The following is a 27,171-nucleotide window of genomic DNA, read 5'->3' as shown; positions in this document are numbered from 1 at the left end:
CATAGATACTTCTTCAAATCTACAGATAAGACCAGAGTGACCTTGTTTATGCTTGAATTTTAAAATACCACCATAAATCACTGCAGTGATTTTGCCACGTTTCCAAGAAAAGCTTTTAAACTTACCACTGTTAAACCTCATGCTGTGAACAGCAAGATGAGAAACTGCTAAAATAGGCAAAGGAGTATGTAAAGAACATTGCCTCATTTGAAGATGAGACTTCCTTGTTAGCTGTAGTATTGGAAGTGTCCAGTTCTGTATGGGAAACAGTGAAGCTGAGAGAGTGACTTGCCAGCATTTTTAAGACTCAGTGCTCTCTGTTTATCTTTGTCCCTTCTCCTTTTTGCATCTGTCCATCTCCAGTAATTTTCCATGTGAGCACTGCTCCTGTGCGTTTTGTCTTTATTACAAGAGTTTCTGAAGGGGCACGTCTCCTTACTGGGAAAACCGGTGTCATAAGTTTGTTCAGTCTTTCATTGTCTCCACAGTAACAATTTCAGCTCTGCTCTAACTAGAACTGTAGGAGGGTTGCAAAACTCCAAGAGCTGTTTGGTCTGCTAAATAACTGTGGGATTTGCTTTTTAGATGTGAGCAAAACTCCTTGTATGGCCGTAGTAAGAAAAGTACAATCCTGGATCACATAAAGATACCTTGAAGGTCATGAAACAGGTGTTCTGGGACTTCTCTAATTCCATTTGCAGTCAGAAAACACTTTACCTGAATGTAAGAAAGAAAGTATCAGACAAGGAATTAATTTGATCCACAGCTGGCTCTCACCTGACAAAACTGGTGTGATTGCTGTCCTTGACCTGAGCTAGCCTATGTGAGGTCCCCCTCCGATCCTAGAGGACAATACTAGGCTTCTCCTCTCCTGTCCAGGACCTGTAGCACTCAAGTGGCAGTGTGGGCTGAAGGGACTATAGGAGCAATCTTCCTTTCTCTCTCCTTTCCTTCCTCCATCCTCATCTCTGGGTACTCACTCCCACCAGCTAAGTTAGGATAAGCATATCATATTTGGGTGGTAGGAGAAGACCTCTGCAAGGAGCACACATGGTACCCTTCTGTTGACCTACCAAAACTTAAAGGCAGTAGGTGTTTTTTGGACTATTAGCACAATATCAGAGCATGACACTGGAAGAATGGTCCCGATTCTGCCATTACTTTTCTGCTTTGTTTCTCTCTGTTTTGCTGTAAGATGAGGTGTATAGCGTATTTCTCTCTGGCTTAAATATAAGCAAACAAAACCTTTCAGTTTTTTAATTGAACTGCGCTGCACAGTAATGAAGCATCAGCTGGTGAGGAAAACAGTAATGATGGAGTATTTCTCTAGCTGTAAAATGTATGAGGTGTGTTTGGAAAACGTGACTTCTCCCAAGCCGCGTTGTCCCTGTTTCATTAATTCTGTCATGCTAATGCTGCATTCTTTACACATGTGGAGAGGCAGCTAAAGATTGCTCATTTTTTTTGTTTTATTTTTTTCTTCCTTTCTTTGTTTTGCTAGGGGGCAAATCCATGTAAAAGCTTACATACATATCCAGCATAATTTCCATGTATGTGGTCAAACTCCTCGCCATGCCTGGCTGTTGTTTTGCCACTCTGTGCATCTTCAATTTCTAAAGGAGAGTGCCTGCCAGGCTACAAAGGGCTTTCAAATGTTCCTATATAAAAATTTCTACTGCAGGAGAATTTTAATTATCCTCTATCTCAGTGAGCATTTTACGGTGCATTTATTCTCCAGCAACTGACACAAGAACACACAGGATTTACCAATCAAGATTATACCTGCCTGGGAATTTAAGAATCCAGTTTGTCCACAAGCCAATTGCTTCCAGAGGCTGCAGGCAGAATACCTAATTCATTAGGGAGCTTCAGATATCATCTCTGAGTCAAAGTAAATGGAAGCTGACATTATGATAAGAAATTATCCTCTTCTGGTAGCTTTGTATGATCCACAGCAACACTGAGCAATTAATCCAAATTAGCCGTTGAAGGTTTTAAAATGGAAAACTTGACATTTTACCAAATTTATATTCAAATTTTTTGGACTTGTAATTGAGCTTACGTGCTCAAAGGAGGAAAATGTCTCAGCCAAATAAATAATTGTACAAGTGTCTATTGTCATAGTACTTATTTTGGTTCTCCAGCTTTCTCTTACTGCACTGCTCATCTTTTGAGCAGTGAACTTTCTTCTTTAGAATCATGGTACTTCTTTAAGGAGGAAAATAAGAGTGGGATCTTGTAGAGTGCTGGAGGAAAGCCCAGTTAAAATATCTAAGAAGGTAAAGTGCAAGAAAATTACACGAGAAATGCATGACAGTCATGCAATTACCTGCATTTGTAAATAGTGTCTGTATCACGGAGATTTCATTAGGGGATATATATACACATACCTACAGTTTCATAGCTGTCACACATCACAGTTTTCCTCTGTGCACATACTTACATAAGATCTACTTAATTGCTATGAGTGGATATTCCATGCCCCTTTCTGCGCCCTGGTGACCCTACGTGCTGGGAATGTGGCACTGGGCTCTCCTTACTGCTGACATGTTTCTGTTCCAGGTGTCTTTACACTTGGTGTACAGTTTGTTCATGAACTGCCTGCAATTTTCTGTGTGCCAGAGCTGTGAGGGAGGAGGTAGGAAATAAACATCTCTGGAAAGTTTGCTCAGAAAGATTAGATTACTTCTCTGCTTCCAGATGTAAATGAGAGAGGAAAGAAGCTTGACAGTCTCCTCTGCATCTCAGAGCTCCAGTGGGCTCTAGTGACCAACCTGCTATCCCAGGGCAGCTGTCACGTGCTTCAGTGCCCTGACATATCTGTGTGTCCAGTGATGAGGGCTTTCATAGTCAAGATACATGCAAAAGTTCCCAGAGCAAACCAATGAATGCTTGATAATTAATAGCACTGTTGTGTTTGTTTTTCCTATAGTAAATAAATTTTTAAAATGTTCTCAAGATTTAAATGCAAGTTAAAAACCTTGCAAGCTGGTAGATGTATCTGATATGAGCCTGTTTTACCTGTCTTCTCTCTCCAGAGCTGGACAGCATTGAGGAGCTAGAGAAGAAGCGTATCTGTAGGATTGTCACGAAGGATTTCCCTCAGTACTTTGCAGTAGTTTCACGAATCAAGCAAGAAAGTAACCAGATTGGCCCAGAGGGCGGCGTGCTGAGCAGCACAACGGTGCCACGTGTCCAGGCGTCCTTCCCCGAGGGTGCTCTAACCAAAAGAATCCGTGTGGGACTCCAGGTAAGGGTGCCTTCATCGTCTTGTCACCTGTGCACACTCTGTGCTCCCCTGTTGTGGGTAAAGGATAGTCCTCCACTGTGTGGCAAAAACCCAGCTCCTCTTTTATTGTCACCTGGATATCACTTAACATCTGAAGGATGGAGAGAATAGGCAAAGGTCTGGAACCACAACAAGCCTTAGTGGCAGTCTCCTGTGAGCTAAGTGGCTGCTATGTACATGCTATATATATCTGTTGTAGCTTAGGACATTCACTTCTGGTGTTTCTAGCAATGGATGAAATCTGGAAGGAGCAAATTGCTTGACCTGTCCTTGAACAAACTGCCTGAAAGTGGAGAAATACTTTGTAGAATATATCTTTTCATTGAGTTCTGTTGATTATTGCTTAAATTATTTAATAACCCGATGAGTGTGATGGGTTCATGAAACAGGGATGCTGGTTTGAATCCCAGTGCTTGGAAATCACATGATTGCAGGGGTTGGAAGGGACCTCAAGAAATCGTTGAGTACAACCCCCTTGCCAAAGGAGGTACCCTACAATAGGTCACACAGGTAGGTGTCCAGACAGGTCTTGGAAATCTCCATAGAAGGAGATTCCACAACCCCTCTGGACAATCTGTTCCAGTGCTGTCACCCCTAATGTAAAGTTATTCTGCATGTTTGTATAGAACTTCCTGTGTTTGAGTTTTAGGCTGTTACACCTTATTTCTATCACTGTGCACCCCCAAGAAGAGCCTGGCCTCATCCATTTGCCTTCCATCTCCCTTTAGATATTTATAAACATTTACCAGATCCCCACTCAGTCTTCTTTTCCCCATGCTCAACACAGATTACTCAGCCTTCCCTCATACTCTGCAACATTTCTCATCTGCTAACAATATTTCAAAGAAAGACTATTAATCCTCAGTAACTGGAAGCTCTGCTATTACTGTTCTTCAGTTGTCTTTCCAGAGGTAGCTGGAGTGAAGGAAACACATCATCTCCATATGCAGTCTTATCGCTGCTGAAATTGCAATATGACCACTTATTCTTTGAATATCAATACATTGTGTACTTGAAATAATGCAGCAAGTTACAGTTCAACCTGATTGAAATAGGGAGTTGAATTTACTTATTTAAAAAAGCAATTGCAAAAACCCATTTCTGTTAGTTCTGAGTTCAAATCTTACATAACAAAAACTGCTAAAATTCTACAGCATTTCTTCCCGTACTTGTTCTTTTTTTCTACCTATGAAAAGTTAAGAAATCTCTGAAGGTACAAAAATGGACATGGAAAGTCTGAAAATCACTTACAGCTCAGCTTAAGGCAACTATTTGTATTCTGTATAAATTTGACTCAAATATTTCTTTACTAATAATTGATAGCAAAATAGCATATGAAGCACTGAGGACAAAGGCAAATCAGGAGTACATGGTGTTCTTCTTGTGCATGGTTTTTGTGCACAAAAAGATGTGAGAACTCTTCAGCATCTGAGAGAGTGTGTTTAGTCCTCACCTCTCAAGACCCTCCTAACACAATAAGTCTGCTCTTGCATTTTGAAATTTTCTGTGATGCCTCCCATCACAGTAAATTTCAAACAAGCAAGCTCTGAAAACCTCTCAGCAAAAACTACAGACAGCCCTCTGAGATTTATAGCTTTTATCAACAAGTTAGTTCTTAGGAAATCACAAGTGGGCTTTTAATAATAATACTGAAGTATGAATTCTACTACTAATCACACGAGAGCTATAGGAGAAGATGAAATTGGGAAAACCTAGGGAAAGATGAAATAAAAGTCTGGAGAAAATTGAAGGAAAATGAAGTTATCTGTTGAAAAACAGTTCTGCATGTGTACAGTCAATTTGTAACTCTTGGTTAAACTATTTTCTCTATGTTGACAGGCTCAACCAGTTCCAGAGGAGATTGTTAAAAAAATCCTTGGAAACAAAGCAACTTTCAGTCCCATTGTCACTGTGGAGCCAAGAAGAAGAAAATTTCATAAGCCAATAACCATGACAATTCCTGTGCCACCTCCATCAGGAGAAGGTGTAACCAATGGGTACAAAGGAGACACGACGCCCAGCCTTCGACTTTTATGTAGCATTACAGGTTAGAGAAAATCATGCTCTTTGCAAAGGCTTCTCTGGCAACAGTGCCTCTGTACCCACTCGTATAGCCATATAAGTTCTGCCTTCCAGTAACGGGAGGTTGGTTGGTCCAGAAGATTTCAGATCCATTCCTCTGGGCAAAGCCAGCTCAGGTCATCTGAAAGCCTCTCACTTGTTCCCTAGGCTTTTAGTCTTGTCTCATGATATTTTAAAAGAACTCTGGACAACAGATAATAAATACTCCTTTATATTTAGCTAGCACAAAGAATTTCAACCCCGACTATTACATGTAGTTATCAATAAATTAGTTTGCCAAAGTAATTCTGGCCTAGCCAGATATTCTGATATCAAAGGGAGATTTTTGCTATTGACTGTAGGGAATGTAGCTTGCTGACATCACACCATTTCCTGGTATTTAACATACGTTAAATCTGTAACATGTAGTTCACCTGTTGGAAAACATGATAGTCTGTGCTGTCATTTACTGTGTGAATGCAAAGACAGAAATGTTCTACGTAGTCTGCATTTGCTTGATGTTTGAAAGAAAATATCTCTATGGTTTATATTTACACAGGAGGTACTTCACCTGCGCAATGGGAGGACATCACAGGCACGACTCCATTGACGTTTTCTAATGATTGTGTCTCCTTCACAACCAATGTTTCAGCCAGGTAAGGTAGCAGAATTTGTCAAATGCCACCAGGGAATAGTGTTCCTTGATTAACAGTGTACATTGTTGTGAAAATGGGAGGGAAGGGGTTATTTATGATGATGATGGGTTTGGTTTTTTTCTACTTTCACTAAGACTTTTACAAGACTGATGAAGCGATAATGAACCAGATGCTTCTTTGTCACTGTGTATCAGCACACTAGACACTTAAGGTTGCACATGAAGTTTTGTCGTGGCTTTTTCTGCTGGGAGATGTCTCCTGGCAGTCACACATGCTGTTTTGCTAAAGGTTGCAATGCCACACATGGGTTTGTTTTTCTGCAAACAGCAACAAAAGAGGGAAGTTTTAAATGGTCGTTCAGTAAAAGAATATGGAGGACTCATAAAAGTATATTTGCTTAAAATGCAAAAGGGGTTCAATTTCTGGCCCTTGGCTTTTTAGTTGAAGACCATGTGAAATTCCTTTCACAAAAATATCACTTGTGGGGAAAAAAAAAAAAAATCAAAGTTTTAAATGAATTGCAATGGACGTAGTGGATTTGCATGATGTATGGAGACATTCAGTAGAAATCACACATCCTGGGGGAGAAAATTTGTATGCCAGGTAAAGAGTTTATCATTTGGTGCATAGTATTTGCATCTATAAGGAGCTTTATAGAGGGAGCAAATGGCTGAACAAACCAAATGTGTTAGGACTGTAATATTGAAGGAAGACTTGTATGAACTACAGATGAAAATATTTCTGAGTTTTATCAAAGTTGTTATCAAGCTCTTAATCTTACCAGGAGAAAATTATAGTATAATATCTCTTTGAGAAACTTAACTGTGGGCTTATTTGGAGTCAGTCTAGGTGGGAAATATGATTTTTTTGTATGTATGTGTTACATACATCATACATTAAAGAAGCTTTATAGGCAAAGATTTCCTAACAATCAAATGTACAGTGAAACGCCAGCAAGATGCAATATACATAGCATATGGTCACAAAAATATACTGTTTGCACAGTTTTGCTTCACAAGAACAGCTTACATAGAAAGAGACAAGTAAAAATATTAACCTTTCACTGCTAGGTGTTCACATTTTTGAATGTTTAAGGCTCTATTGAAAATAGTAGAAAAATCACAGCTTTGGGATATCTGAAGGGACAGCACACATGCAAAGCAGACAGAAAATCATAGGTCATGCTTTCTTTTTTAGGGCTTGTGTTTGAACATAATAAAGAGTTGATTTAACAATTTCCTTTTTCCCATTCAGATTTTGGCTTGCAGACTGCCATCAAGTACTAGAGACTGTTGGGCTGGCAACGCAGCTTTACAGAGAATTAATATGCGTTCCTTACATGGCAAAGTTTGTTATATTTGCCAAAATGAATGACCCTGTAGAATCCAATTTGCGTTGCTTCTGCATGACTGATGACAAAGTGGACAAAACTTTGGAGCAACAAGAGAATTTTGAAGAAGTTGCAAGAAGCAAAGACATTGAGGTATATTTCTTACAGCTGGCTTCCTCCTTGTGAACAGATTGTGTGTTTTCCAAATGGCAGTAGGTCCTACAAAAGCCACTGTAAACTCAATTAAATAAAGATTCACAGCAAGACTATGTAAAAAAAAAAAAAATATTGAGATGATATCAAGAGAGAATAAGTGGAGAAAGCATGAGGATGAGCCCCAAATGGATGCTAGTCTGAAGTGGTTTCGCACCTGTTGTATCAAGTAACTTAAGGTTTTGAAGAAAATTGACATTCAGTTCTTTCTCACCAATTTCACACCTCTGGTAGCCAATTTCACAGACGTGCTTTTACAGGTAGAGCTGGTCTGTGGTGAATACTTGGGCACCAACACAGTGTCTCTTGAAGAAAAGCTGCTCACGTAGCAGTTTCTCAAACTTCCAGCACTCAAAATACCTTGCAATAATGCCCACTGACTTTGTGTGTCATTTGCTCTGAATAGGGGTTAATGCTAAACTCAGGAACTCTGATGGGGGAAATAATGCTATATTTACTTGCGTGGATCTACTGTGAAAAGAGATTTTATTGACTTTTATTACTTTGATAGGTTCTGGAAGGAAAGCCTATTTACGTTGATTGCTATGGAAATCTTGCCCCTTTGACTAAAGGAGGACAGCAGCTTGTTTTTAATTTTTACGCTTTCAAAGAAAATAGACTGCCATTCTCTATCAAGGTAAAAGCAAAACAAGCCAACTAAATCTGCTGAGATCTTTATTTTTTCCCTAACACTTTTTCAGCCAGATAGGACTAACCCCAAGGATGTGAGTGTCATTGTTTAATATGTGAATAGTGTGGAGATGCGTGAAGCCACAAGATGCATGACAGAGCTAGGATCAGAAAACTCATCATAAGGACTCTCAAACTTCTAACAAAACCGTATGAGTTAGAGCTCCACAATAGCAGTGTTAGATCACTGTGTCCCAGGACTAAGAAGAGGTACAGCAGAACAATCCCCAAAATACGCATGGAAACTCTTCACTTCTAAATTACCATGAAAGGATGCAAACTTTTGTTAGCCTTGTTTTTTTGAGAAAAAAATATAAACAAGTAGGTTTTGAACACAAGTGCAAAACATTGCGGAGAAAAATGAAGGTGAGCTGAAAATGTACTCATTTTTATACTAGGACATTGCTATCTGGTTGGTCTCACCCAGCATCTTTTCTTACATGGATTTCAGGAGCTTATTTCTATTCAGGAAGCTTCAGGCTGATGTAACTCATTTATGTTAATTCTTTTTCTCTTGCTCAGAGAGGAGACCGAGCCCCAGCTTGCTAACATTAGATAGGTTCTTGTGAAAGGACACTGAGAAACCCATCAGAAACCTCCCCTGCATATGTGAATTATTGCAAATTACTAACATTTATTTTATAGGTAAGAGACACCAGCCAAGAGCCCTGTGGTCGATTATCGTTTTTGAAAGAACCAAAGACTACCAAAGGACTGCCACAAACAGCTGTTTGCAACTTGAATATCACTTTGCCAGCACATAAAAAGGTATTTGTTAGGAAACGTTGTCCTTAGATTTGGTTTGATTTTATTTTTGCTCTTTTAGTCTTTGTCTTTTTTCTGCTAGTGATAAAGAAAACTTGTGAAATGCCGGTTGTGAGAATGCTTTGGAGTATGGTTAAGACTTTTTGCATTTATGTTTTATTGGTTTCCTGTAGAACACTTATAAAGTCTCTTGTTACTGTGGTGTCAAGTTCCTATATTTTTTATGATTCTGTTTGCAGCTCATGCTTCAGCCTGCAAGTCATAGGTTTATGCTTTCAATAATGTCACATGTTAATTTGCAGTAGATGTAAGTTTTTTTTATGTGTGTGTTGGCATTTTGGATTTGCTTTGCCTTATAAATCAGCTTGCATTTTGTGCTCCCAATCTGGTCCTTTTCATATCCTGATATTCTTTTCCCTGCTGTCCATTATAATATTCCTTGTCTCTGCAATGCATCTTGGGACCAAAAGGAAACAGAGTCAGATCAAGATGATGAGGTAATATAAACACTGTCTTCTGTTTTTATTTTCTTCAGACTTAGTGAAGAACAGTAAATATGTTATAGAAAGAAAAAAAAAAAACAACTATGGCATTGAAGTAATACTTACAGAATAACCATTTCCTCAGCATCTTACATTCTGTTGCAAAACAGTACACAAATGTAGAAAACAGGACTATATGTGATGAAAATAAACTACATGTTGAATAACAGTAATCTAACATTTAACTAATTTTCTTCTGAAAAAAATGGCCTAATTACAAAGTAGTGACCAAGTCTATTTTTGGCAAAATCACAAAGAGCTTACAGGTGTGATTTTTAGGTCTTGGAATAATACTACCAGTGTTCTGATAACTCGCATATCTGAGAAGATATTAAAAATATGGGCCTATAGTACGAACGTCACTCTGAAAGTAATGCCTCCTATTTATTTCCATGGAAACTACAACTACAAAGAACACAGTAACACTATTTGATAGAGCAAAACCTCGGCTACAAAACATTCTTTTTTAACACAATCATCACCAGTAGCTATGCACATTTGACAGCAATGATGAAGAGCCTGCATGCTGCACTCATAAAAATCTGCACTAGTGGAGGTGAGCCACTGTTTCACAGCTGCTAAGACAGCACTGTTGCTAGAAGAATGTTGCTCATGCAGTCCATCTTTCATAGGCCCAAACAGATGGAAGTCAGAAAGCACTAAATCCAGGCTATATAGTGAGTGTGGTTGGACATTCCAACCTAAAATGGCTATGTGCTCCACGATCTTTTAAACTAACATGGGGCCTAGCGTTATTGTGTTGCAAGAGAAAGGTTGTCCTCTGGCCTGACTCTGGAAGTTTGAGCGTGCAGCTTAGTAAGTGTTATAATATAGCTGTCAGAGTTGATGATTTGTCTGAGTTCCAGTAAATCCAGAAGGATCACTTCTTTCCTATTGCAAACAGTGAACACCACTTCACCTACTGAGGGCTACGTCTTGAACTTTTTCTTCAATGAGAAATTCACATGTTGCTACTCCATGGACTGCTGTTTTGAGTACAGCTTGTAGTGGTGACACTGCATCTTGTCACCGATTATGATGTGATCCAGCCAGTTGTCACCTTCAGCCTCTTATTGGTTGAATAGATCCTGACAAATCTGCATACACTATTATTTCTGTTCCCATGTGTGTATTCATGGGACTCACTTGGCACAAGCTTTGCAATATTCCAGCTTTGCCACCATCATTTCCAATGCATTGAAGCTGATATGCAGCTCCACATGCAGTTCCTTGATTGTAATCCACTGATCTGTGCACATGAGGTGACCAAGACACTCTTCATTTTGTGATGTGACAACTGTGCATGGTCATCTGGAATATGGCTTGTCTTTCGCACTGCTATCACCACTGCTGAAATGCACTACTCCCCACCTCGCAGTGCTCACGTGCACTGTTTGGTCTCCATAAATGTTCAGGAATCATTGATAAATGTGAATGGGTGCCGTTGTTTCCACATGGAGGAATTCAGTGATACACATTTGTTTCATACACACTTCGATGTCAGATGACTGCCTCTCTGCTGTCATCTGTTACACCACAACAGAATACTGGTGGGAAGGTTCATTCTCTACTGCCATCCCACCAACATCCACCTCTGATGTCGTGGGCCAATGTAATAAAATAGGGGGCATTAGTTGCGGAGCAGACTTTCTGTTTTATTTCTGAAAATAAACTAAACCCTTCTAAGAAAGCAAAATAACCAAGAGCAATTCCTAGATGTTGTGTATAAATGTATATTCAAATAAACCTTAAATATTTGCAACTTAGAAATGCCCAGTTTGCCAGAAACTGCCACATCTGATTGTCAGGAAATTGAATGGGTTTTACTCTAAGATAGCAGTAATTGAGATCACCTGAAGAGAGAAACCACACAAGATACATCCCTTCTACTTAGCAGCAAACCTTTTTTCTCTTCCTGGTAGAAAACAAACTGCAGCAGCCATCTGCTGACCAAAACAGAAATAAAACACTCCTTATTATGTTAAAAAATAATAACTCCAACTATATTACATTGCCTCCACAAGGTTTGATCTTGGTGAGCTATTATATAGCTAAAACAAGTTTTCTTTCTAAATAAATTAAATCTTTCTAAACAATTGAGTGAGCTGATTTCTAAAGGACTTCTGATATTGAAGACATCACACTAGTAGCTATGCCACTGAATGCAGTTACTTAGGATGCACTTTACTAGTTAACAATAGTAGTCTGCTTTCTAATCTGCATTTTTGCATTTTGTGCCTATTAAAAAAAAAAAAAAAAATCCCCTCTCTTGCCTTTTTTGTCCTGAATGTATTCACTCAAAAGCCAGTGTGCATCATGGTGTATGTGCTTCCAGGACAAATTAATTTGGGGAGAGACATTTGATCAAAGTTGTACTTCTCTGAATGTTCTATGTCTGCATCTGTAGTCTTTTGTGTTGATCTCCTGTTTCCAGTCAAAGGTTGTTTATTTTATAGATAATGAAAAATATCATGCCATTTGTAGTAGTATGAAACAGTTTGCGAAGTGATGATGGGATAACATAGTATTGAAATACATTAGGGCAACAACGTGAACTGTGTCTGCTGTTTAAGCTCTTCTACCTTGTGAGCAGAGACATTGAGAAGGAAAGAGTCCATGGAATTATCTCCTAGGGTTGCAGCTTCTTGCCTGCTTTCTATGGGAGGGTGGTTATTCATAGCAAGTGCCTGCCACCTCTGATAGCCATGCTCCCTGCTCCACAACACCTGACACTCATTACATGGCAGACAGGAATGGAGATCCGCTCTGTCCATTTCTCACTGCTTGCCCAAATTTGCCTCCAGCATGCCATCCTGAAGCTGAGTGGAGGCATCAGTTCTCCCTTGTGGGGATATGTACTGCAGGATGTCCTATCGTGCTGAGATTTGATGATGTTTCATATGGGGGATGGTACCAAACAGCATTATGTTTTGTTGCAGATGGAGAAAGCCGACCGGCGTCAGAACTTTGTCTCCCTTGCTTTACGTAAGCGCTACAGCTATCTGACTGAGCCTGGAATGAGTGAGTTGCTCTTACCAAATACTAAACCATATATATGTGATTTTTCATAAGAAGAGACATTTTTTCTATAAACGTTGTATTTGGTGTCACTTTGGAGAAAAAGAAAATGGGGAAAAACAAACAAACAGCTATCTAAAGCAAAACTGTTGGATGGTCTGTGAAATTTTGTGTTGTGAGAGCTTGAAGAATCCTGACTGGCAAATGCATGCACTAATTAAGTAAAAACATAATATAACATATTTTTTAAAATGCCATGTAGCTCTAGACAAATAGGATTACAGATTGCTTTCATAAGGAATCTGTTCCTCTTCCCTTTGGGATATTAGACTGAGCTGCTGTACCTTTCTGTTGCAGAAGGGAGTGATATGCAAAAGTTCAGCAAGACTGGAGAATGACATTCAGATAGGCACTTAAACGTTTAGATGCTTAGCCAAAACAGACTCTCACATATTTTGTATCTTCCTTTTCTTTCTTGTCCTCTTCCCTTGTTCCTTTGTTCCCTGCAGATGCTTTCTATTCCTTGGCACCACATGTTGCTTCCTCTTAGATTTGTTCTCCTTCACTGAACCTGTGCATTGCTTTCCTTACTCATTAAATACGATATATTTGGCTTAGCTTTTATTCCTTCACCTTCCCTGCCTGAGGTTGACTGCTGTTGTTCCCCATTGCCAGACTTTTTCTTATCTGTTTTCTGCCTCATAACTTCTCAGTTGCTACCCTGCAACAGACCCTTTGGTATAATTCCAAAATCCATAGACAAGCTTCATCGGGTCTTGGGAGTTTCCACTGGAAAGCTGCTGTTTAATTATCCTATAAGATCTGTGGCTTCTTTGGATCAGATGTGCTCCAGAATATATTACTCTTCTCAGACCTGGAAGAAGACTTCAAGCATGTAACATCTGAAGAAGCTATCAGATGTACTGAGACTTCTTGATGGATTGTTAAGGTATCGTCAAAGGCTTGCTGGGAACTGAGACTACTAGAAGAGAGGTTGTAGTGAGCTGGGGGTCGGCCTCTTCTCTCGTGTAACTGGTGATAGGACTGGAGGGAATGGTTTCAAGCTGCGCCAGGGGAGATTCAGGCTGGACGTTAGGAAATACTACTTCTCTGAAAGAGTGGTCAGGCACTGGAATAGGCTGCCCAGGGAACTGGTGGAGTTCACCAACCCTGGAGGTGTTCAAGGAACATTTGGACATTGTGTTGAGGGACATGGTTTAGTGAGAACTATTGGTGATGGTTGGACTTTGATGATCTCGTAGATCTTTTCTAACCTTGGTAATTCTATGATTCTGTGAAAAGAAGGCTGCTTCAAATAAGTTTGATGTTTGTGTGAACTGCTTACAGTTTGTTTTTCAGGCCTCATTGGGGGAAAAAAAAAAAAGTTTTAAATTATTTAAAGTTTATTAACCAAAGGTTCATTAAGTCTCATTTGCAAAAAGTGGAAGAAAAAACCAAACCCACTTAATGGGCTTTATTCTAAGAAAACTTACGTTGACGTAGTAGAAGTCCTTGACTGTTCTTTAACTATTCTATCCCATGAGGTAGTGGTTTCTGCTTGTGACAGTGAGCTACTCAGAGAGCATGCAAAAATTATTGTATGCGCCAGGAAAGATGGCAGGCAGTGGTTTGGCCAACCACCTGAGTACCACCTCCTATGCACACAGTTTGCAGTTGTTGGCTGCCACCATCACCTCCAACGTGCTGCTGTTGGGAGATGATGCAGGTTTGGAGGCACAGCTCTTTTAGAGCATGCTAACCAACAGAGCCAGTGAGGCTGCTGGGGCTGCTTTACTCCACAGAACATTTGCTTCACTGGTAGGAGGTGAGTGCGTAACTTCTGCCTCTTTCCAACAAATGTGATGGTACAACTCTTCAGTTTTGGTAGCAGTGCAGGTTGGGCTGTTTTTCTCTCACAAGTTGAGGCATGCGCGCACACAACTTTTTTTTTCCTCTGCCCGTGTTGGTGCAAGTGCTGGGGCAGAAGAGGGTGAGGAAAGTGGATTATTCTCCTGCCTACCTCTTAACCCTCCTCAGGAAAAAGAGGCTGGAGGGACCCCTCTGTTCTACCTAGCAGTGAGATTTCCCACTGAAAAGGACTGCTGTGGCGAGTTAAACCCTGCCCAGTGCTTGCAGCTGAAGAGCAGCAGGAGCAAGGCTGCTCCAGCAGGAGCTGGGGGCATTCGCATGGTGAAGTTCGCTCAGTGCTTTCAATTACCAGCTGCAAGCAAGGAAATGCAGTTTGCTGTACAAAAGGTAGTAATGTGTTCTCCAATAAAGTCTCAGATACGGAGGAATGGAAACTGCTAAGGCCAGAACAGTCCAGTAGCCAGAAAGGGCTGTTCTGATTCAAAAACTACAGTCTTTAGAATCATATCCTGCTCTGAAGTCTGACATGTTTGTGGGGATTGCTTTGCTATTTCCGAACAGTAAAACTGTCCAGTTTTCCTGCTGTTTTGTCTTATGTCAGAACTGCACACATTTGTAAATTAGTCCTTTTTGTTTGTATCAGTTCTTCTCAGCTGCCATACAGAGCACCAAAAAAGCATCTTATATGTGTCTGACTTTGTGATTTAGGGATAAAGAGCAGTTAAGAGGACAATTTGCTGGTTTCATTGTCATACAAACCAGTTGTGGCAGAATAGCTCAACACAGCGCAGTGGGGTCCCTCTAAAAACATTTCCAAACACAAACTGCTGAACAGGTTGTTTTGATGTTGGTTATTTTCTCAATGATTTGGGGGGTTTGTTTTTTGGACTTGGGGCAGTATGAATTTCTGGTGAGTGTCAGCAGCTGCTGCTAATTGATCTTCATAATGAAGTCTAGTTAATTTGATGGAATACAGTGTTTTCTTCTTTGGGGGAAAAAAAAAAAAGTATGTTTGTGCTTCAAAATAAAATTGTGAGGAGGATGGGAAAATTGAACGTTTCTAGAAATAGGCTGTGCCAGTCAGGCCTAGTATTCAAGCTCTCTTCAACCTAAATGTTCTAATACTGCCACATCACCAGCCATCCACATTGCCTTCTGAGTTTCATCTGGCTTTTGTAGGACCAGCACGTTTTTCCTTGCAGGATATGGACCTGTGGTATATTGAACACTTATTTACAATTCTGTAAGTGTGTGTGTTTTAACAATTTAGTATTAGCCTTCTTAAGCTTCTTTCACTGTAAGTTACTGTCTATAAGACAGACCAAGTAAGTTTGACAAATTATTGCTTAACTTCAGAGAAAGGTTTGTTGAATAAGTTATTTGGATATTTCAGCTCAGTTTCTAACTCAACTTCAAACAGAGGAGTTTAAAAAAAAAGAAAAAAAAAGACCCTTTAATTCACTTTCAGTGTCAACTCTCTAAATGTTATCGTTGTATCAGAGGATATGTATTGGGATTCCCAGAAATGCTGTCTTCTGGCATGAGTACCTCCCATGATGCAAAATGTGGTTGATTTTGTTTGAAATGCCTTTGAATAAGCTGAGTGTTCTGGGGGATGGTAGCAGTTGACAGGTTTGTCCTTGCCAGGAAGTTTTTTGCATAGTGTATTGTTCTTTGACTGCTTTTCTAATGTTACCTTTTGAGAAATTGAAAGTTGAACAGGTCTGTCTTTGAGCTGATGCAAGAAATCTCCTCAAAAGGTACCAAGACACTACATCTTGTAGAAAAAGTGTACTCTTCTTTTAATGGCCACTTGTGAAATGATATTGTTAAGATTTACATATCTGTGCTTATCCAGCATAAAAATTTATTAATGTGTGCTTGTTTTGACATGATATATTGTGCATGAACGAAAACTGATTCAGTTGCTTTGCTTGCTCACATTTATCATATATCATACTTTCTGTATTTGATGTATGACATATGCTTCTTAAAATCATTTCATGTAAAGTTTTACTTTACTTTTTTTTTTCCAAACAAAAGGAATATCGCATGAAAAACAAATGCAAACGTTCCTTTTCTTTATTTATTTTTATTATTTTATAAAATATCGACTCAGAAAAGCTCTTGCTCTTATTGGCTTTGTGAGTGTGAAGCATATCCGAATTGTGCATGGGAGATACAGATTTGAATTTATTCCAGTTGCTTCACAGTTTGCACATTAATTGCCTGTCACTTAAAGGAATTTTGGGTTCTGCATGAAATAGTTCTGACTGGTTTAAAAAAAAAAAAAAAGGAAATTTTAGCTATATAATGTCATTTTACATAAGTTTACGTTTTGTATAGGTTCAATATCTAAATAGAACAACACCATCAACAAAAATTATTAATAGGATAATTCTAATAGTTGTGCAAATCAAGCATACATAAACAGGCAAAATAGCACTGATACGAGTATTTCAGAATTAGCACATCAGAAAGTCAATAGGAAGTAAGAGAAGAATTTTCATGTGGTTTTTATTTTTACCTTATGGATTCCTTCCTTGTGTTTTCTGGTCTTCATTTTTTGCAGACTCGATTGCTATGTCTTTCTGTCTTTCGTTTCATGTTGCTTTTTGTTTTGGACCAGTCGTCAGTGTATGGCTCCATTCACATTTATTTCCTTTTTAACTCTTCTTTTGCCTCCTTCATCCTAACTCATGCAAACAATTGTACTTGCTTTTTGTAATATTACAACGTTTACTGACCAATTTTCTTCTCTGGTCTCTCTGTTTTCCAATCATTTTTGTTGATTTTATGTTTGATTTTAATTTAACAATTTAAGAAACAGTTGAACGGAGTGCAGGAGCAACAAGATCCCTACCTGCTACTTACTCATACAAGCCATTCTTTTCAACACGGCCATATCAGTCATGGACAACAGCTCCAATTACAGTGCCTGGGCAAACCAAATCAGGCTTCACTTCCTTATCAAGCTCTTCCTCTAACACTCCTACAGCTTCCCCATTAAAATCAATATGGTCTGTTTCTTCTGCTTCTCCAATCAAATCCACATTAGGAGCTTCTACCACATCATCAGTTAAATCTGTTAGTGATGTAGCATCTCCAATTAGATCATTTCGGACAATCTCCTCACCAATAAAAACTGTGGTTTCGCAGCCTCCATACAATATGCAGGTTACTTCAGGTTCTTTCGTCAGAGCTCCCGCAGTAACAGAAGCTGCTAGCCTAAAAGGGCTGGCATCCACTACCACATTCCCCTCTCGGACATCTCCTGTGACTACAGCAGGGTCTCTCTTGGAGAGATCATCCATAACCATGACGCCTCCAGCATCCCCCAAATCCAACATTAACATGTACTCTTCAAGTTTGCCTCTTAAATCGGTCATCACATCAGCATCCTCACTATTATCGTCCCCTCTAAAGTCAGTGGTGTCACCTGCTAAGTCAGCAGTTGATGCTGTTTCATCTTCTAAGGTCATGATGGCCTCGTCTCTCTCGTCGCCAGCAAAACATGTAGCTGGGCACACAGATGTACCATTACTTAATGGGTCTGTGTCACCGCTGAAATACCCATCTTCTTCCAACTTAATAAATGGATCCAAAGCTGCAGCTGTTTTCCAAGACAAGATTGCTGCAGCTGCACATTCTGCAAGTTGTGCTGCTAGCGCAGTTGCTGACACAGCTGAGAGAGTGTTTTCAACTGCTTCAACAATGTCATTTTCTCCACTCAGGTCATTTGTGTCTTCAGCACCATCAGCTTTCCAGTCAATAAGAACTCCTCCTGCAGGTGCTTTGTATACAGCCCTTGGGTCAATATCAGCAACTACCTCATCTGTAACTTCATCAACAATAACAGTGCCGGTATATTCTGTAGTCAATGTTTTGTCTGAACCAGCATTAAAGAAGCTCCCAGAATCATCTCCGCTTACAAAATCAGCTGCTGCGTTGCTGTCACCAATTAAAACATTGACTACAGAGGCACGCACGCAACCTCCCTTTAATCGAACTTCATCTCCAATAAAATCATCCTTGTTCTTAGCACCCTCTGCTCTCAAATTATCCACGCCATCTTCTTTATCCTCCAGTCAGGAGATATTGAAAGATGTTGCTGAAATGAAAGAGGATCTAATAAGAATGACTGCAATATTGCAGACAGATGTCGCAGAGGACAAACCTTTCCATCCTGAGATACCAAAAGAGGGTAGAATCGATGATGAAGAGCCTTTTAAAATTGTTGAGAAAGTAAAAGAGGACTTAGTAAAAGTTAGTGAGATACTGAAAAAAGATGTATGTTTAGAAAGTAAAGGGTCGGCTAAAAGCGATCAAGGACATGTCTCTGAGGATGACTGGGTAGAGTTCAGTACAGAGGAGATTGATGAAGCAAGACAGCAAGCTTTGACAAGTCCTCCTATGTCTGTTCCAGAGAAGGCACAAATTAAAACTAAAACTGTGTCGGAAAAGGATTATAACTTATCAAAAGTTATTGATTACTTAGCAAATGATATCGGTAGCAGTTCATTAACAAACATAAAGTACAAGTTTGAAGAGGGGAAAAAAGAAGGTGAAGAGAGACAAAAACGCATTTTAAAGCCAGCTATTGCTTTGCAGGAACACAAACTCAAAATGCCTCCTGCCTCCATGAGGCCTTCAACATCAGAAAAGGAGTTATGTAAAATTGCAGATTCCTTTTTTGGAACAGATACAATTTTAGAGTCTCCGGATGACTTTTCTCAACACGATCAAGACAAAAGTCCTTTATCTGACAGTGGCTTTGAAACGAGGAGTGAAAAAACACCTTCTGCCCCTCAAAGCGCTGAAAGTACAGGGCCAAAACCACTTTTCCATGATGTACCCATTCCTCCCGTCATTACAGAAACAAGAACTGAGGTAGTTCATGTTATCCGTAGCTACGAACCATCATCTGAAGAAATTCCAGAGCAGAAAACAGAAGAACTACCGGCCGCAAAGCCTGCCCCTGCTTTTATGGAGCTGGAGCAAAAGCCTGCTGGCTCTATTAAAGAGAAGGTTAAAGCATTTCAAATGAAAGCTAGCAGCAGTGAGGAAGATGACCACAAGTGTGTCCTTAGCAAAGGCGTCCGAGTAAAAGAAGAAACTCACATAACTACAACAACTAGGATGGTTTATCATAAACCTCCATGTACTGAAAGCACGTCGGAAAGAATTGAGGAAACAATGTCTGTTCATGACATAATGAAAGCCTTTCAGTCTGGACGTGACCCTTCCAAAGAACTGGCAGGTCTGTTTGAACATAAATCATCAGTAACAGCCGATGTTAGCAAGTCTGCTGAAACTTCACCACAACATGCAGAGAAGGACAGCAAAATGAAACCCAAACTGGAGCGAATAATAGAGGTCCATATTGAAAAAGGTAATCAGGCTGAACCTACTGAAGTGATTATTAGAGAAACAAAAAAGCATCCAGAAAAAGAAATGTATGTATATCAGAAAGACTTACCTCGGGGAGATATTAACTTAAAAGAGTTGGAAAAACATGATGGTTTTCCTTGTTCAGATGAACAAGGTCAGCAAGAAGAAGAGGAGCTCACAGCCGAAGAGTCACTTCCTTCTTATCTGGAATCCTCTAGAGTTAACACTCCCGTGTCCCAGGAAGAAGACAGTCGCCCTAGTTCTGCTCAACTCATGTCTGATGACTCTTACAAAACACTGAAGCTTTTGAGTCAGCACTCAATAGAATACCATGATGATGAGTTGTCAGAACTAAGAGGGGAGTCTTACAGGTTTGCTGAGAAAATGCTTCTTTCAGAAAAGCTAGATGTTTCTCAGTCTGATACTGAGGAGTCAGTTACTGATCATGCTCTACCCCTTAGTGCAGAGTTACAGGGGTCTGATAAACGATGCAGAGAAAAAGTAGCTACTGCCCCTAAAAAAGAGATTCTCTCCAAAATCTATAAAGATGTATCTGAAAATGGTGTGGGTAAAATGTCTAAAGATGATCATTATGATAAAGTGACAGTATTACACTACACTGGAGATGTTAGTAGTCCAAAGCATGCGATGTGGATGCGCTTTACTGAGGACAGATTAGACAGAGGTAGAGAAAAGTTGATGTATGAAGACAGGGTGGACAGGACTGTTAAGGAGGCAGAAGAAAAACTGACTGAAGTATCACAGTTTTTTCGGGATAAAACAGAGAAGTTGAATGATGAGCTACAGTCTCCAGAGAAAAAACAGCATAAAAAAAATGGCAAAGAAATACATTCTAGTCAGAGCTCTGCCAGCAGCAGCCCTGAGAAGGTTCTACTCTCTGAATTACCGGCGTCTGGTGATGACTGGAATAAAGCAAAGCAGTATGCACGTGATGGGAAATGCTTTCCCAAAGTGGATGAAAGAAAAGTGTCCAGTTTGCCCAGCAGTCCTGAGAAAAGGATATTTGTGCAACCAGCAGAGGACTCTAAACAAACTATGGAACACAAAAGAAGTGCTCAGCAGACTGGAGTAACTGAGGTTTCACAGGCTGGATTTCAACTGAAGCAATCAAAACTCAGTTCTATTAGGCTGAAGTTTGAACAAAGCATAAGTCCAAAGAGTAAGGACCCAACTCAAGAAGAAAAAAAACTGGACAGTCAGTCCAAAATTCCAGTTAAGAAGTTGCAAGAAAGTAAGTTACCAGTTTACCAGTTTTATTCTAGAGAGAAACACGCAAAGCAAGTCGAGCTCATTGATGGAAGTGCAGCTTTACAGAAAGAGGTGAAATTACAGGAAGATTTTGTCCCAGGTAAAGGAAAAGCTATAGAAGAATTTTGTGCTTCAGACACACAAAAGCAAAGAACTGAAACAAGTGTGCCAGAGTACTTTTCAGAACCACAGACAAAAGACGTGGTGTATGGCTCAGACTCAACGGCGAAGGGACACTGGGACAAAAAAATCTATAGAACTTGGGAAAGTCCTGGAACTTCTAATCATAAAACACAAAAAGAGAAGCTTTCACATGTGCTGATTCCAGATACAGTAAAGGAAAACCACGTTGATCATGTTGAAGCTGACAAAAAAACTGAATTTATTACACTCACAGAGCACAAACTGGCAGCAAATGGCATTCATTCAGAAGAAGTGAAAGAAATGACTGTGAAATCTCCCTCAAAAAAGGTTTTATACAGAGAATTTGTTGTCAGGGAGGGGGAACATAATGGTGAAATAGCTGATAAAATATCCAGAAGGAAAGAAGAAATTGCTGTGTCCCATATTCCAGTCAGGATTGCTGAGGAGAAGAGAACTGTGCTTGATGGTGTTTATCAACTCTCAGCTAAAGTATCCCAGTCAGCTGTGATTAAGGAGAAAGTTGAGAGGCAGATAGGTTATGTGGAAGATGATCAAGTAAAGCATTCAGAAATCAGAAGAGTTACCAAGCAGCAGAGCTTGATAGGTCTAAGTCCTCCTGCTGAGGAAACTGAGATATCCCCTAGCAAATCACCAGATTCTCTAGAATTTAGTCCAGGAAAGGAGTCTCCTTCGAATGAGTTAGTTGACACTGGTGCCAGTGATTACTTGGATAAAGTTGCACCATTAGTAAGTACAGAGGGAGTGAAAGAAATTAAGACCTTACCTGTTTATGTGAGTTTTGTTCAAGTAGGAAAGCAATATGAGAAAGAGGTGCAACAAGGAAATATTAAAAAAATTGTCAGTCAAGAAAGTAAGACAGTGCAAGAGACAAGGGGGACCTTTTACACAGCGAGACAGCAAAAGCAACCTCCTTCTCCACAAGGTAGTCCAGAAGATGATACTCTAGAACAGGTGTCCTTTATAGATAGCTCTGGCAAAAGCCCTTTAACACCAGAAACACCAAGTTCAGAGGAAGTGAGTTATGAGTTTACATCTAAAACACCCGACTCACTAATAGCTTATATCCCAGGCAAACCCAGTCCTATACCCGAGGTTTCTGAGGAATCAGAGGAGGAAGCAGAGGCTAAGTCAACCTCTGTAAAACAGGCAGGAGTTGAGGAACCTCAGATTGACAAATCATTACCTAACCATATAAATAAGGACTCTAACAAAAGACCGAAAGGTAACAGAGTTGCCTACATTGAATTCCCACCTCCTCCACCACTGGATGCAGACCAAGGCGAGTCAGAAAAGAAGCCTCAGTATTCCACTGAGAGTGAAATGGAGATGACAGAAGTGAACCTGCAGGATGAACATGACAAATGTCAACTGGCTGAGCCAGTCATAAGAGTACAGCCGCCGTCTCCTGTGCCACCGGGAGCAGATATCAGTGACTCCAGTGACGATGAATCTCTCTATCAACCTGTTCCACTTAAAAAGTACACGTTCAAACTGAAAGAACTGGAAGATGATCAGAAAGAAAGCTCAAAACCCAGAACCCCCGAAAAGATTGAGAAACAGAAAGAGTTAGGACACCCCACTTCTGGGAAACCTAGTGAGTTTGACGTTGGGCTTGATTCACCCCAGAATGATGTAGTGCAAAATGGGAATAATAATGACCAGTCTGTCACAGAGTGTTCCATAGCAACCACTGCAGAATTCTCCCATGATACCGATGCAACTGAGATTGACTCTCTTGACGGTTATGATTTGCAAGATGAAGATGATGGTTTAACTGAGAGTGATTCTAAACTTGCAGGTCCAGCAGTTGAAACCAAAAAGGACGTATGGACTACAGAAGGTATTCTAAAGCAGACTGATCGCTGCTTTAGCCAGAGTAAACTTGAAGTCATTGAGGAGGAAGGCAAGGTAGGCCCTGAAGAAGACAAGGTGCCTTCAAAGGGTCCAGCTTCTGAAAAGGCCGGAGATAAAAGCGAGCAGAAGTCAGGGGCGCAGTTTTTCACTTTGGAAGGCAGACACCCTGACAGGACTGTGTTTCCCGATTCATATTTCAGTTATAAAGTAGATGAAGAATTTGCAACACCTTTCAAAACTGTGGCCACTAAGAGTCTAGATTTTGACCCATGGTCCAATAACCGAGGTGACGACGAAGTATTTGAGACTAAATCAAGGGATGATGAGGCTAAGCCATTTGGTCTGGCAGTGGAAGACAGATCTCAAGCAACAACACCTGATACAACTCCAGCCAGAACTCCAACAGATGAGAGTACGCCAACTAGCGAGCCCAACCCCTTCCCATTTCATGAAGGGAAGATGTTTGAGATGACTCGCAGTGGTGCAATTGACATGAGCAAGAGGGATTTTGTTGAAGAAAGACTCCAATTTTTTCAGATTGGTGAGCATACTTCTGAAGGGAAGTCAGGGGACAAGGGGGAAGGGGATAAAAGTACAGTCACTGCCATCACACAGCCACAGGCAGGGGACAACACTGTAGAAACAAACCTAGAGAGACCAGTAGAAACACCAGCAGTTGAACATAAGCCCATCATCCAGGCCAGTGGAGATTGCATGGAACAAACACTTGGTAGTAACTCACTGGAAAAATCATCGGCAGCGGTAAACGCTTCTAAAGTTGATCCCAAATTGCGCACGCCAATTAAAATGGGAATTTCTGCTTCCACCATGACTCTGAAGAAAGATGGTCCTGGCGAAGTGACAGATAAGATAGAAGCTGTGATGCCAAGTGGTCAGGGATTAGAAAATGAAACTGTAGCAGTGATTGCGAGTTCAGCTTCTAGCGAGACAAGCTGTAGGCAAACAGAAAACACTGAGTTTCCAAAAGATAATTTTAATAACAACAACAATTTGGATTCATCTGCAGTCTCTACAGATGATATTACCTCTAATGTAGTGCTAGAAGAACATTCGGAACCAAAATGTTCCCTGCAGAAAGCTAACCCAGCAAAAAGCACTTCAGGAAAAGGTACAGGGACAACACAAGGACAAAGAGTAAGAGAGAAACAAAAAGCACATGGAGAGCAGCAGAAGTCAACAGAGTTGGTAGGGGCTAGAGGAAAATCAAAACTTCCTGTAAAGGCCAGCTCAGTAAAAGAAGTCTTTCCACAAAATAATCTCCAAAGCAATACAGGGAGTAAAGTGAGACAGGCTAGTAAGCCTGACAAAGCAAAACAAGATAATGCTCCTCCCTGTCTAGAAGGAAGGTCTAGGATTCCTGTTAAAAATACACGTAGGAGTAATCTATCTAGAAAACCTCCAGCCCTACCAAAGCAAGAGCAGGTAGAGAAAGAAAAAACAAAACAGCTTCCTTCTAAATTACCAGTAAAGGTAAGATCTACCTCCGTCACAATGACAACAGTTAAAGTAAAAAAAAGTCAGCTTAGGGAGGTGTGTAAACATTCAATTGAATATTTTAAGGGAATTAGTGGTGAGACATTAAAGCTTGTGGATCGTCTATCTGATGAAGAGAAAAAGATGCAGTCAGAGGTCTCTGACGATGAAGAAGACAGTACATCAAGGAACACATCACTGTCAGAAGCTACTCAAGTGTACCTGCCTTCCATTACATCGAAGTCTGCTAGAGATATGAGAACAGAGGCAGCATCTATAAAATCAAAGAGTGAAAAGGCCGACAGTGAGAGGAGGAGGAGTAAGAGGACTGGTGAGAATGAAGGCAGTCAGGTTTCTGGAGCTCTCATGGCTCACCTCGTGGAGATCAAGCCTAGTTTGTAAAACTTTCAACTTGTTGATCCTAGTGCATGAACTGTTGTGATTGCCTGTGAAGTGACTTAACCGTAGTTTTCATTCTGTCATTGTCATCTGTATGTGCTGTCTTATACTCTTCTTTCTTCCTTTAAACAAATCCTGTACTGTAGAAAGCTAGTGAAGCATGCCAAAGACATTGATGTAACTTAGAAATTGAAAGATTTATTTTGTGACAGCAAATTTGTTCTGTCAAAGCAGAGAAAATAGATGTTAATTTGGTCTTGGTGGTTTCCACCGATAATTAAACAATTTGTGTACAGTCTAACAGCTAGATTGTCAGCATGTTTGATTTCATTACACAACATCATGTAGTTTGACATTCGGCTTTACACAGGTGAAAAAAAATTTGCTTTGTAGGTTATTAGGACACACAACCATTCTAGTAAACAATATAAGCACCGGCAACTTAGTTGAATTTCAGCTATAACTTACTATACACTATTGTCCGGTATTGTGGTTTTTTGTGCAAAACCCTTTTAATCAAGAAATTGTAAATCGCAGGTCCACAAAGTCCATGTGAACGGACAGATATAAGGATGGCAATTGTAGCTGATCACCTTGGACTTAGCTGGACAGGTAAGCTTTTCTGCTTTTATACTGAAATCAGTCTTTGCTATTGCATTCTCAGGTAGTCTGTTTACCAAAAGCTGCAGCAAGGCCCTGTCAGCATCTCCTGAATTCACAGTGAGCCCAGCCTCTGAAAACATTCAGCAGATAGCTGGGAAAAGATGTCTGGTAGGAAATGGCTCAGTAGAGTTATTGTACCAGCTTTCAGTGAATCAAATGGAAACTCATAGGGTATATAGCTAAAATGTTTTTCCTTCCAAGATATTGCACCCAAGTAGTTGGAAGGATCTATCTACTCAGGGTCAGGGCTTATGGTGTCTTCAGACAGTGAATTCCTCAAAGCCCTGGAGCTTCCTGGGGCTCCAGCAGTTTGGTGCCCTCTAGGATTGCCTCATCATATGCCCACCATACCGTCCACATGTTGAAGGGCAGTGCTGGCTCCTTGTGGGCTTATGGGTGCTGCAGCCAGCTCTCCCTGGTGTAGGCAATGGCAGTGCTGGTATGTGAGCTGTGTAGCAAACTCACAAATGAGCAGTGATCACCAGGACAAGTGTTATTGGTGAGCAGTGATAAAGTCTCCATGGAACTTTTCTTCACTGGTTGAGGGCGTTACATAAATGCAATAACAGCTCACAGAGATGTGATTGAAAATTCAGAATTATGCCTGTCTTAGGAAATTGAAGTGTTTAAGTGTTTAGTGCCATGCTCGTCATTATCTATTAAGATAGTCCTTTGAGTCAGGTAGATTTGCTGATGTCTGTGCGGTCTAAGAAGGCTAATACTTCTAAGCCTGACAGAGTAATTGAGAGACTTGTGCTGTTTGGAGCTTTTGTTATTATTGTTCTTTATTTTTTCTTTATTTCATTCTTTTTTCTTTTTTCTTTTTCTTTTTTTTTTTTTTTTTTTTTTTTTTGCTTTATAGAACTGGCAAGAGAACTGAATTTTTCTGTGGATGAAATAAATCAAATCCGAGTAGAAAACCCAAATTCTCTTATCGCTCAAAGTTTCATGTTATTAAAAAAATGGGTTACCAGAGACGGGAAAAATGCTACAAGTAAGTTCAATTAGTTACTTTAGTTGTTTGTAAATTACAGCCTGTTCTAAGTAGGTTAAGTAGAAGATAACATAATTAATTTCTTACGCAAATCACTAATGAGAAAAAAAAGTTTCAGCTGCATTTTTGTCAGAAGGCAGAGAAGCGTAATACTTATTCAGTACCTATGCAGAGAGAAATAATATCTTCTCCACATCCATAGGATAGGACAAGAAAAATTCCAGTTTAAATTCCAGTGAAGGAAATGTTAGGGAAGATTTGGCAGTAGCAGTGAACCTGAAACATAGAAATAGGCTGCCTGGAAAAGTTACGTAGTCTCGCAGTATTGCAGGTTTTAACAAGAGACCAAACACTCTCTTCTGAGAAGTGAGGTGTGTGACTGAGACAAGAGAACTCTCTGGGGACAAGGTCTGGGTCGATTCTGCTGTTATCTCTGTAAATTCCTCAAATTGAAATAGGGGTCTGATTTTTGCATTCAGTCAGTGGTGATTGTTTACCATTCTCTAACC

General features: G+C 40.1%; 1 protein-coding gene across 1 annotated transcript in view; it reads left to right on the top strand.

The window, feature by feature from the left end:
- ANK3 (ankyrin 3) overlaps positions 1–27,171 on the top strand; it is a 197,366-nt gene that overhangs the window by 147,694 nt on the left and 22,501 nt on the right. The window contains exons 30-40 of the mRNA XM_085229413.1: positions 3,039–3,250; positions 5,129–5,336; positions 5,910–6,006; positions 7,261–7,489; positions 8,061–8,186; positions 8,885–9,007; positions 9,475–9,501; positions 12,486–12,567; positions 17,258–23,653; positions 25,543–25,617; positions 26,531–26,662. Of these exons, the coding sequence (XP_085085539.1) occupies positions 3,039–3,250; positions 5,129–5,336; positions 5,910–6,006; positions 7,261–7,489; positions 8,061–8,186; positions 8,885–9,007; positions 9,475–9,501; positions 12,486–12,567; positions 17,258–23,653; positions 25,543–25,617; positions 26,531–26,662 (7,707 nt within the window). The remainder of the gene's footprint in view (positions 1–3,038; positions 3,251–5,128; positions 5,337–5,909; positions 6,007–7,260; positions 7,490–8,060; positions 8,187–8,884; positions 9,008–9,474; positions 9,502–12,485; positions 12,568–17,257; positions 23,654–25,542; positions 25,618–26,530; positions 26,663–27,171) is intronic.

The sequence above is a fragment of the Meleagris gallopavo genome, chromosome 8 (genome assembly GCF_905368555.1).
Source record: "Meleagris gallopavo chromosome 8, MGAL_WU_HG_1.1, whole genome shotgun sequence".
Classification (NCBI taxonomy): Eukaryota; Metazoa; Chordata; class Aves; order Galliformes; family Phasianidae; genus Meleagris; species Meleagris gallopavo.
The sequence above is the reverse complement of the archived record's forward strand: the minus strand, read 5'-3'. Positions and strand labels throughout refer to the sequence as shown.